Source organism: Erinaceus europaeus, chromosome 4 (assembly GCF_950295315.1).
Source record: "Erinaceus europaeus chromosome 4, mEriEur2.1, whole genome shotgun sequence".
NCBI classification, from domain to species: Eukaryota; Metazoa; Chordata; class Mammalia; order Eulipotyphla; family Erinaceidae; genus Erinaceus; species Erinaceus europaeus.
This window is the reverse complement of record NC_080165.1, coordinates 104,899,810-104,912,407: the sequence shown is the minus strand read 5'-3', so window position 1 is coordinate 104,912,407 and position 12,598 is coordinate 104,899,810. Positions and strand designations below refer to the sequence as shown.

Sequence of the window (12,598 nt, the reverse complement as noted above, 5' to 3'; positions counted from 1 at the left end):
TTCTCCTCAACCCAATACTATCTTGTTAATGTGTTTGTTTAATTCTTTTTTTTTCAGATAGAGGTAGAAAGAGAGAGAGCAAGAGAGAGACAGACAGACAGACACACACACACACACAGACACACACACAGACACCTTCAACATAGTGAGGGCCAGGCTCAAATCTGGGTTGCATCCTGTAGTTATAATATTTTCTACCTTCGTCTCCAACTAAAACGAGATCTCATAGACAGCCACTTGCTTGCCCCACAAATAATTCTTTAAAAAATATTATTTATTTATTATTGGATAGAGACAGGAAAATTGAGAGAGGAAGGGGAGACAGAAAAGGAGAGAGGCATCTGCAGCCCAACTTCACCACTCCTGAAGCTTTCCCCTTGCAGGTGGGGAGCAAGGGCTTGAACCTAGGTTCTTGTGCACTGTAGTGTGTGCACTCAACCAGGTGCGCCACCACCTGCCCCCCTCCAAATACTTCTTCAGGCCCTGTGACAAGCTGGGCTCTGGGACACAGCAGGAGAGGCACAGAGCCTTGTCCCCATGTGCTAGTCACGGAGGGTGTTGTGACCATCAAAATGAAATCAAACATCAATCACAAAAGTGAGATCAGCAAGAACAGGAAGTGAAGGTACAGTGAGGAACCTCTTTCCAGAGCCTGCTGAGTGAGGTGCAGGGGGGAACATGGACTGGGGATCGGGAAGGGCAAGGCAGCCCAGCTGGGTGGGTAGGAAGGGCCTCCATGAGAGGGTGAGACTTCTTCCTGTGACCTTTTCCATTTCTGATGGCATATTTTAAAAAAATATTTATTTATTCCCTTTTCTTGCCCTTGCTGTTTTATGGTTGTAGTCATTATTGATGTCATCATTGTTGGATAGGGCAGAGAGAAATGTAGAGAGGAGGGGAAGACAGAGAGGAGGAGAGATACCTGCAGACCTACTTCACTGCTTGTGAAGCGACTTCCCTGAAGGTGGGGAGCCGGGGGCTTGAACCGGGATCCTTACGCCGGTCCTTGCGCTTTGTGCCACGTGCGCTTAACCCACTGTGCTACTGCCCGACTCCTTTGATAGTATATTTTAATGGCAGTTTGAGTCATCTGTGTCATTCACAAGTACTTCTGTGTCTCTGATATGGACGTCCAAGTCTGAGTTTTTTTATTCATTATTTTATTTTGTATAGAGACAGAGAGAAATTGAGAGGAAAGGGGGAGATAGAGAGACACCTGTAACAGCACTGCCTCACTACTTGTAAAGCTTTCTCCCTGCAGGTGGGGACCAGGGGCTTGAACTCCAGTGGGTCATTACGCATGGTAACATGTGCTTTCTACAGGTGCACCACCATCTGGCCCCCTTTAAGTTTTAATTTTTATTATTACTTTAAGCAGAGCCCTGCTTGGCTCTGGGTGATGGTGGTGCTGGGGATTGAACCTGGGACACTGGAACCTCAGGTGGGACTGCTACAACCAGCACTGAGGACAGTACCTGTGTGTGGAGGGTGGACATGGGTCTCCAAAGAGCAGAGAGTGATTTCCCCCAGCACCCCCAGACCAGGGACCCACACCACTCAGACCCCTGTCCCTCCCCAGCAGGGGTCCAGCTCAGTCCACTGGCACTGTGAGTGCTGGACCCCTCCTTGTGTCAGCTCAGTGACCTAGAGCTACTCGTCCCTCCCTCAGATGACCCCTTCCCAGTTCCATGACCCTGAGCCTTGCCCCCCCCTGATGGCCCCCCTCCCAGTCCAGCTCTGTGACCCCCAGCCATTTGCCCTTCCAGCCCAGCCCTCACCACCAGCAGGTCATTGAAGAGGAACACCTCCCTCTGGTGGGCTGCCTGCTTCTGCAGCTTGTTCACATCAGTCACTTCAAAGAGCCGGCTGCAGCAGACCAGGCGCCGGTGGGGCATGGACAGCACCTGCGGGGAGAGCCCTGAGCATGGCCCCCACTGCACTGCCACTCCCCACAGCCCGCTGCCTCCTGGGGACCCCTCACTGCCCCTGGCCCAGCAAGTGGGGGGGGGTACAGCTTGGAGGGAAGGAAACTGGGAAAGGCTTCAAGATTGTTCAAACACATCCAGACCCTTCCTTCTTCCAGCCTTGGGGGGGGGGGTGCTGTGCCAGGCTTCAGCCTGTAGGAAGGGAACCTGGAATCTGTGTGGCTTGTGATACTGTCTACCCAGGGGCATCTGCAAAGCAGATACTGAGACCTCAGAAACAAAGCCTCTGAGAGCAAGTGATAGGGGGTGGAGAGAGAGCAGAGTGGGACCCCCAAGGAGGCCCCCAGATTCCTCCAGGGTAAGGAGGGGTGTCAGCAGACTCTGAGGCAGGGGGGGAATCAGAATCAAAATTAGAACATGTAGCTGTGACACAGGCCAGAACTTGGGGCACCCTCAGCCTGGCTGAACCCTCCTGTCTTCTGTCTGGCTGAAGCACACCCAGAACTCCCACCTGAGAGAAGGGATGGGGACCCTATGCTATCTGGTTGACCCATGGTCAGGCAGGAGCAGGTGGAGCAGGGCCTGGGGGGCTCAGGGCTGGTGGGGCAGATGACATGGGAGCTCACCGTCTTCATGCCCACAATGGACTTCTCCACCTTGGTGACGTACGTCACGTGGTCCTCGTTGGACCTGAGCTCCTTCTGCTGGATGCGCTCATAGATGCCCGCCACCAACTCACGCGGGATGTCGGCACCATCATCCACACCTGTGAGAGGTTGTGGTCAGGCTGCAGTCAGACCTGGGTCAGGCAGACCTGCTCCCTCCCCAGGCTGTGCTTCACAGGCCTCTATCTACCTGGGCTGCCTGAGCCAGTACTGGACTCCCAGCCCTCCTTCATCTCCACATGCAGCCTCCTCCTCCCTGCCGGTGCCTCTGCTCCTGCAGCTCCCTCCCCTGCCCAAGCGTCTCTCTCAAGGACAAGCTTTCTAGAACCCTGGGCACTGGGCAATGCAGCAGTTCCAGAAAGCTCCACAGATGCCTGGCAAATGGAGTTTTCTTCCTTATCCTTTCCTTCCTTCCTTTAAAAAAAAAATTTATTTGTTTGTTTTGGACAGAGGCAGAGAATAATTGAGAAGGGGGAGATAAAGTGAGAGAGAGGCAGAGAGGTCTGCAGACCTGCTTCAACACTTGTGAGGCACTTCCCCCCCCCTCGCAGGTGGGGAGTGGGGGCTTGAACCTGGGTCTTTGCACATGGTGTGAACTCAAGTGGGTGCTCCACCAAGTGGCCTCCTTTTCCCTTCCTTCCTTCCTCCCATCCTTCCTTTCCTCTTTTTCTGTTTCATTTGATAGGATCAGAGAAATTGAGAGTGGGAGATAAAGAGGGAGAGAGACAGAGAGACACAGGCAGTCCTGCTTCACAGTTTGTAAAGTGCCCTGATGCAGGTGGGAATCAGGGGCTCTAACCCAGGTCCTTGAGCCTAGTACTATGTGCACTTAACCAGGTGCGCCCCACGCCCTCCCCCCTCTCCCTCTAGAGGTTGGAAGAATGAACACACAGCCCAAAGCTTCCTCTGGTGCAGTGAGTGGGGGGCCGGGCTTGCCCCTGGATTGAGCAGCACACCCCAGGTCAGCTGGTGCCCACAGACCTCCCTGGCATGAATCTCACCGCGCAGGTTGCGGACGAAGTCCTCCAGCAGCATCTTGCGGTCGGGCTTGATGTTGGGGCTGTACATGTCGGTGTTGAGCAGGATGATGGCGAAGGCCAGGATGAAGATGGTGTCGGGGTTGTGGAACTGCTGCACCACGTCGGGGTTGCACATGCAGTAGCGCTGGCTGGGGGCGGGGTGGGGGCAGAAGTGAGTGCCCATCCTGTGGGGGCCTGGCTCCTGCCGCCCCCAGGCACCCTGCCACCCACTGACCACTCCTGCCCCAGCGGGCTCCTGCTCCCAGAGGTCCCCATTCCCAGGCCCTGCTGCCCCTCCGCCCAGAGCCCACAGGTGTTTTGGGGTTCTGGGGACTGGCGGGAAGCAGGGTGCTACCTGAAGGCCTCGATGAGCCGCTCCACCTTCTGGGCCTCCCCCTGCACGCGGATGTGCGCCTGGAACTTGCGCAGGGCCTCGTCCAGCTCCATGCTGGAGAAGTCCATCTCATCCACCACGCAGCTGCGGAGCGCAGGGGGCATCAGCTCGGGCCTCCCACCCCCACCCGGGCCCCAGCGCCCCAGAGGGCGGCTCCTGCGGTGCAGAGCCAAGGGTTAGTCAGCAGGGCGAGCTGTGGCCTCTAGCGCCCCAATACCAGAAGGACGCTGCCTCTCTGGCGCCCTCTGGTGAAAAGACACGGAATGGCAGCTGCTGTCTGAGCAGAGGACGTGCCATGAGGACACAAGGGGACTCATGCTGTAGCTGGAGGTGCCAGGAGACAAGAGGCAGGGACAGCAGGGACACGGGGTGGGATGCGCAAGTGAAGAAGCAGGAAGCACAGAAGGGAAGACAGACAGAAAGGGGGAGAGATAGAGGAAACCGGAGACAGGGACAGAACTCCCTTGCCTTAGGCCCTGAGGCCCAGCACTCCGCCCCATGCCCAACCAGCATGCATGATGGCCTCATTTCACCCTCTCAGGTGACAGCTCAGTACTGGGGCAACTGAGAAGCTGGGCAACAGCAGGCAGAGGCAGAGGGTGGGGCAGGCCCAGGCACAGGTCTCCTGGGGTGCTCTGAGGACCCCCTCCAGAGCTGCAAGGTGGCCTCAAAGTGTAGAAGCTTACAGCCCACCCTGGGCCAAGGAACACACTGGGGGCCTGTGAATCAGCATCCCTCACATACCCTCCAGGTGGCTGAGGGTCACAGAGCTCATCATGACTGTTGAGGTGGGTGTGGGCCAAGGGATCCCTTGGAGCTCCCCACTCTACTAGCCCAAAGTCAGCCTTGGGAGCCACAGCACCACCGCTGGCAGCTTTGGGGGGGCATTTCATGACACCCCCACCTCCTCAAGTGCCTCTGGGGCCAGGCAGACTCTGGGGGACTCTCAATGACAGGGTCTCCTGTACCCTACAGCCACTTGAAACCCCAGTCTCCTACTCCACAGTGGGACTCACCCCCACCCGTCCCTATGCACCTCCAACTTGATTCCTCCCATACTTCCCCCTTGCTTCTCATTCTGCAGTGTTGCTCTGCACCTCAGAGCTCCCCTCCCTTACACCAGGTAAGATGTCCTGCTATGCACACAGGTTCAGCCCAGGTCTGAACCCCAACACCACATGGGAAGTGCTACAGTGCAGGGGGAACTCTGGTGCTGTGTTGTGTTGTGGTGTCTCTCCCTCTCTGTCTTCCTCTCTGTCTCTGTCTGAAGAAGTCAGTGCACAGCTGTGAAATCACACATGTGCAAGTCCCCGGCATGTAAAACCAAAATGAAACAAGATACCCCTCCCCTCTTCATCTTCCTCTGACACCCTTGGGTCCCTGTGGGGAGCAGTCTGTTGGCCAGGATAGCTAGCAGTCCTCTGTCCTCATTGTCCTCACAGCCATCTTCTGGCTGGTGGGCTGCCTGCTTCTGCAGCTTGTTCATGTCAGTCACCTCTTAAAAATCAGGTATATGTATTTTTTTGCCACTAGGGTTATCACTGGGGCTCAGCGCCAACATGACTCCACCATTTCCCCCTTTTTCTTTCTGATAGAAAGTGAGAAACAGAGAAAGAGATGGGGAGATAGTGAGGGACAGAGAAGTATACCTGAAGCCCTGCTCCACTGCTCATGAAGCTTCTCCTCTGCAGGTGGGGACTGGGGGCTTGAACCCAGGTCCTTGCACATGCCACCATGTATTCTAGCAGGTGCACCACCATCTGATCCATGACAGGCCCTCACTCCCAGTGCTCCACTGAGTGATCCACGGATGAACACAGACCCACAGCCTCCAAAGCTGTTCTGGAACTCCTGACAATGGCTCCCTCCCTCTCTCTCTGTCTCTTTTTCCCTTCCCCTTCCTTTTCCTTTGCTTCTTTTTTTAAAAAAGTTTTTATCATTTATTTATTTATTATTGGATAGAGACGGAGAAATTGATATGGGAGGAGGAGATAGAGAGAAAGACATACACACACACACCTGCAGACCTGCTTCACTACTTGTGAAGCTTTCCCCCTGCAGGTAGGGACCGAGGGCTTGAACCTGGATCTTTGCACACTGTAATGTGTGTGCTCAACCAGGGGCACCACTACATGGGCCCTTTTCTTCCCTTCCTTCCTCCTCTTCCTCTCTCTCTCTCATTCCTCCCCTCCTACTAGCAAAGACACCCATGTGCATTGTGCTGAGTTAGGGGCCTGGCATCAGCAGCAGACAGCACATGCACCCACCCTGCTCTGGTGAGAGACAGACACAAAATGCTGTCCATGCAGTGAAATAGCTCACTTAGATAGTATGCTGCTTTGCCATGTGCACAACCCAAGTTCACAACACTGGTTCCCATCCCATTGGAGGGAGCTTCACTGGTGTGGCGTGTCTGTCTGTCTCTATCTCTATGTCTATCTATTTCAGTATAACTGCAGCACATAGGCAAATACCAGTTTGTCTAAACCACCCTGCCAGGACTCTAATTTGAGCCTGCTCACCTCTTCTCTGTTTATCAGGACACACACCCCATGACCTGGGAGGGATCAGCAAGGCCTGCCAGGCCTGCCCCCACGTCTCCTCCATTCCAGCAGCTGTTCTCCCTCCAGCCCCACTAGGCCAGGCTCTGCCTCCTAGGCTTCTCATCCCATGCCCTCTCATGCCTTGAGGCATTATCTGGAGAGTGGGCTCTCAGTTTCCTTGCTGGGCCATGAGCCATAGGGACAGACAGCTCAGCACAGAACCACAGGAGCAATAAGTAAAGGAGGGAGGGGAAGGGCCCCACTGAGGCTGGCATGCACATCATGGGGCTCTTGGTTGCCGCCCAGCTGTGCCAAGGCCATCTGGAGCTGGCCTGAGACATGAAACAGCCAGAGCTGCCCAGGAGGTGGCAGGGAGTCCAGGCGACAAGACAGTGGAGTGGGGGGGTGTGGCCTGCAGGTGCCTTGGATGAAAGAAAGAAAGAAAGAAAGAATGAATGAATGAATGAATGAATGAACAAGGGATGAAATAGGCACACCCACACTGAATGGGCCCTCCTTCCAGGCTGTCGAACTGGGGGACAGTCCCAGCTTTTTGCTCTGTCCTGCAGTGGCTTTGGGGACCATGGCCAGCCCCCTAGGGGCAGGGACACAGCTGTTCCCACACCTGCACAGACAGGTGCACAGGCAGAGGAGCCACATGGCCATTGGCTCCACTCTCTATTTTATCTTTGTACAAGAGCAAGACAGTGACATGCAGAGGAACAGGCCAGAACTGAACACAGGTAGTGAGAGTGGGGAAGGGACAGGTAATGGGGTGGGGGAGCAGGGCAGTGCCATGGTGCATGGAGCCCAGGGCCAGGTGGGAGCAGAGGCGGGGATGCTGTTGCCACCGTGGTCTCTTGCGTTCTTGGCTCAGACAGCTTGGCCCCAGAACCCCGTTTGCTGGGGGCATGTCTGTGTGTGTGGGCCACATATCTTATGCATAGCAGGATGGGAATGGATTCCTGGTGTCCCTGGAGACAAAGAATGAGATGAGAGGTGGTCTGGGGGAGGTGATTGCAGACAGCCTTGAGGAATCATGAGAGAACCACAGATTAGAGTCAGGGTGGTGCTGGAGGTGAGGTCCCCTGGCCAGGCCTGCAGAGTCCCTGCTGGTCAGAGCTTTGGATACATGAGCTCACCTTGGCCACCTGGGGGCCTGGGAGATAGGGCCTGATGATCCACAGTTTGAGGGTGCACACACCCCATACCCCAAACCTTGGGGGTGGGAGGGGACAGAATCAGGCCTGGTGGCAGACTTGCCAGATTCGAAATCTCCTTTCCTTCACACTGGCATTCAGTTCAAGTTGCTCCATTCTTGGCCTCACTGCCCCACCACCACACCCCCCAATGGAGCTACACCTGCCACACTGTGTATGTGGGGCAGTTATGAGTATAAGACACAATTCTGGGGCCCCTAGGAACATGTCTAAAACAGACTCCCCAGCGTCTTTCCACCCTAAGATTCCCTACTCTCATTTGCTCTATTCCTACTTTTTGGTTCCTATTTATTAAACATTTTGTTCTGCTTTATATCTTTCAGCCTTTCAGCCACCAAGTCACAGAAGCTGGTTCCATCCTGACTTCTCTGGGCAAATAACCTCACCAATGCTTCCTGGAACCTTACTTCTCTAGAGTCCTATCCCACTAGGGAAAGACAGAAACAGGCTGGGGGTATGGATTGAACTGCCAACGTCCATGTTCAGAGAGAAGCAATTACCAAAGCCAGAACTCCCACTTTGTGCACCCAAAAACAATTCTGATCCATACTACCAGTGGGGGAGAAATGTTAGGGTAAGATGATTAGAGGGCTCTGAACCCCAATTACATCAGGACCCTAAGAGAGAAGAGGAAAAAAAGGAAAGATACCTGGAAGTAGTAATAGGTGTAGGTGTGACCTAGGAAGGAAGAGAAGGCAGCACTATAGAAAAAAAAAAAAAGGGAAAACCTATTTTTCTCTCTCCCTTTCTATCTTCTCCTCCCTCTCAATTTCTCTCTGTCCTATCAAAAAAAGAAAAGAAAGAAAGAAAGGCAAGCCACAGGAACAGTGGATTCATAGTGCAGGCACCGAGCACCAGAGATAACCCTTGAGGTAAAATAAAGAAAAAAATGGGCAAAACACACACACACACACACACAGATAAATAGCTTTAGAAGTAACAGTCTACCTTACCTACTTTCTATTATACTTCCCTAAGTCACTCCAAAGTTAAACTTATCAAAGTAAGGACTGCAAAAGCTGAATAAGGGCAAGAGACTGGCATACTTTAATGATGACTCTTTAGTCACTATCAGGCCACCCCATCATCTGGGGCCCTAGTCGGGGAGTCCTGAGATTCCCAAACAGACAAGATGGGCCTATACCTCGATTAAATCCCTCTCTCCATTGTTACTGGTCATCTCTATCAGGAACAACAAATAGACCCCTCTGTGGGCCCCCCATAGGACCTTGTCCTCAACATCGATCAACAGCGGTAGAGAATGTTCCATCCTCCGAAGGGAGACTGGGCAACATACTCTATCTTCCACTTGAGGAAGATGGGCTTTGAGATTAGGACAGTTCGGAATGTTCCTACTCATGACCACAGAATGTGAGCTCAGATCTACAGGGATGCAGAGGTCACATAGGCTCCTAAGCTGAATATGAGGCCCATATCACATCAAATCAATAAGGTTTACAGTCAACAATATTTATACACCTTTCCCATATTCGGGAGCTACTCTCTTCTCTGATCCAGCTTTCTGGTCCTTTTTACAGCCATGACACCATCTCCCCAGTTATCCCCAGATAACTTGGGTCCACCTGCATATCCGATGTCAGGTTCAGAAAAAACAAAAACACAAGTATAGTCATGGGCCCTTTGGAATATAACTAAGATAGGCCTACTAACTGTCTACAAAACGGAGACCCCAAATCTTCATCTGCACTATTCCAGCCTTTAGGTTCATGATTAGTCAACAACTTGTTTGGCTTTATATGTTAACTCTTCTTTCAGCCACCAGGTTCCAGATGCTACCGTGATGCCAACCAGCCTTCTTCCCTGGGCAGATAACCCCACCAATGTGTCCTCGAGCCCCACTTCCCCAGAGCCCCACCCCACTGAGGAAAGAGAGAGACAGGCTGGGAGTATGGACCAACCTGCCAACACCCATGTTCATCAGAGAAGCAATTACAGAAGCAAGACATTCTACCTTCTGCACCCCATAATGTTCCTTGGCCCAAGCTCCCAGCAGGATAAAGAATAGGAAAGCTATCAAGGGAGGGGATGGGATATGGAATTCTGGTGGTGGGAATTGTGTAGAGTTGTATCCCTCTTTTTTTTTTAATGTTTTTTTTTAAATTTTATTTATTTATTCCCTTTTGTTGCCCTTGTTTTTTTATTGTTGTAGTTATTATCGTTGTTGTCGTTGTTGTTGGATAGGACAGAGAGAAATGGAGAGAGGAGGGGAAGACAGAGAGGAGGAGAGAAAGATAGACACCTGCAGACCTGCTTCACCGCCTGTAAAGCGACTCCCCTGCAGGTGGGGAGCCGGGGTTCGAACCGGGATCCTTATGCCGGTCCTTGTGCTTTGCGCCACCTGCGCTTAACCCACTGCGCTACAGCCCGACTCCCGAGTTGTATCCCTCTTACCCTATGGTTTTTGTCAGTTTTTTCTTTTTGTAAATAAAAATTGTGTATAAAAAAAAAAAGAAGAAGTAACGGTCCACCCATATCTGTGATCTTGAGAGAACTATTGGAGGGAATGGGGACATAGAACTCTGATGGTGAGAAAAATATGGAATTATATCCCTGATGTCTTATAACTTTGTAAATCAGTATTAAATCACTAAGAATAATAATTTAAAAAAGACACAATGCTGGACTGGTGAAATGCTCCCCTGGATAGTGCACTGCTTTGCCATGTGTGTGGCCCAGGTTCGAGCCTGGCCCCCACTGCATTAGAGGAAGCTTCATTACTGTTGTCTCTTTCACTCTCTCTCTGCCTCTCTGTCTCTGTCTTATAAAATAATAAATAAATGACACAATATATGGTTGGAGAGATATCTCACTGGATGGGCAATGCATTCCTGAGTGCACAACCCGGGTTTGAACCCTAGCACCCCAGGGGATGCACTCTCTGGAAGAAAAAGTAACCCAGAGAGGTGGGATCTTAAATGAAACCTCAACTCGGGGAAAAATTACAATATATGTAAAGTCTCTGGCATGTAATGAATTTAGTGCACCCTGTGCCCAGAGACCAAGTAAGGGCTGGCATGCGGAGGGGGCTGGAAGTTCCCTCTGTGGTTTGGATTTTATTTTATAGAGATTGAGAGATAGTGAGGAAGAGAGGAGAAACACCTGCAGCACTTCCCCACTGCTCCTGAAGCTTCCCCCTGCAGGTTCGGACTGAGGGCTTGAACCCAGGCACTTGTGCATAGTGACATGTGCATTCTACTGGGTGTGCCATTGCCCAGCCGCAGCAACAGCTATTAAGAAAGCCTTTTTCCATCATTGTCAATTAGCTCAGCTTCAAACACATCGTCAGCCAGTGACCTTCTAAATATGTCTTCTATCAGGAGACAGGGTTGGGGGCGGGGCTGAGACAAAGAAGTATCTCTTTCCTTTAACCAGCCACCTCCAAGCCAGAAGCCAAATGCATCTTTTTCCTGAACTTCAGTTCCTCTCTCCGTTTCCCTTGCTCTTTTTCCCTCCTCCTCTCTCCCTCTTTGCTATGGGAAAAACCACTCAGCTGGAAGAGAGAGCTCAGGGCCACAGCACCCTCCCACACACACTGGTCGTCAAGCTCAGGAGAGGAAATAGAGCAGAGTCAAATCTGCAGCCATGTGAGAACTGGAGGGGGACTCCCAGGCCCAGGGGATCCTACCTCTGGGCTGTCTGACTCTGGAGGCCTCTCGCCTCAGCCCCAGATGAGGCCCTTCTTGGCACCTGGGGCTGGGGGGTAATCAAAACAAGATCCCAAAGCAGACCTCTGGGCCAGGTGTCCCTGTGTTAGAGGTGTGGGCCTGCACACCTAGTGCTGTCAAGAAGGAAAGGAAACAACAACTGACTTCAGCATTTCATGTTCTCCTTAAAGACGTGGTGGTGGTGGGGCGCACCCGGTAGACCACATATGTTAGCATTTGCAAAGGATCCCCACTCCTCACCTGCAGCGGGTAGGCTTCATTCCTGGTGAAGGCCCATCCCCCAAACTGGAGTGTGCCGGGCATTACAGGGACAACTGGTCTAGCCCTCATGATCCACACTGGGTGCTCTGGAGGCCTGGGGGCCAGGTTCAGTGCCATGACTCCCCTAAAGGCAGGTGACTCTATGGTCCCCAAGGGAACCCTTGCCCCACAGCCAGCCCTGCTCTTCCAGGAGCATGCCCAAATGAGGGTCACCTCCCCAAGACCCCTGAGTGCACCCGGGAAGAAAGCACCCAAGGAGTGGGAACCTTCCAGAAGGAACCAGCTTTGGGGGTAGGAGACAGGAGAACTCAGGGGACAGGCCCCAAGGAAAGCCACTCTCTGCCTGTATTCTAAGGAGGCAAGCCTGCAGAGTGGGGACAACATCCACAGGACAGAGTCTAGCACCTGAAAAGCCAGCCCATCACCCCAGCCCAGCAAGTTGGGGGCCAGTCTATCTACAACTCTGAGACCCTCCATCCAGTACCCTCTGGATTTGCTCCCACTGACACTAAAACACAGCAGGGTTTGAAGGTGACTGAGGTAATACCTCCAGCGGAACAGGTGGCAGCAAAGGGGAGGGGGCTGCTCAGTGGGAGAAAAGCCCAGACCTCCCCCCTCCCCACTTCTCTCTTGCCCTCAGCTAATGACAGGGCTCTGGCCAGTCTGGGCCCTACCCCATGCTGAACCTACCATTCTCCAGAGCCCTGTGGGAGGGACACTCACTCCAGCATGTCACCCCCTTGCAGAACCCCCCAACCACCAGAGCCCTGGGGGTGCACTCACTTGAGCATGTCACCCTCTGCTGGACCCCCAATGTCCAGAGCCCTGGGGAGCACTCACTCCAGCACGTCACCCCTGCGGGACCCCCACTCTCCTGAGCCCTGG

The 12,598-nt window shown here is 53.0% G+C and overlaps 1 protein-coding gene across 5 annotated transcripts in view; it reads right to left on the bottom strand.

The window, feature by feature from the left end:
- Window positions 1-12,598, bottom strand: part of IQSEC3 (IQ motif and Sec7 domain ArfGEF 3) — a 75,565-nt gene that overhangs the window by 10,536 nt on the left and 52,431 nt on the right. For all 5 annotated transcript variants that reach the window (XR_009549564.1, XR_009549563.1, XM_060190319.1 and 2 more), the window contains 4 exons: window positions 3,965-4,087; window positions 3,592-3,758; window positions 2,552-2,691; window positions 1,779-1,904 (listed from right to left, as the gene is read on the bottom strand). Coding sequence is in view for 3 of the 5 variants with exons in the window: in XM_060190319.1 (XP_060046302.1) it covers window positions 1,779-1,904; window positions 2,552-2,691; window positions 3,592-3,758; window positions 3,965-4,087 (556 nt within the window). In the remaining 2 variants the exon portion in view is untranslated. The remainder of the gene's footprint in view (window positions 1-1,778; window positions 1,905-2,551; window positions 2,692-3,591; window positions 3,759-3,964; window positions 4,088-12,598) is intronic.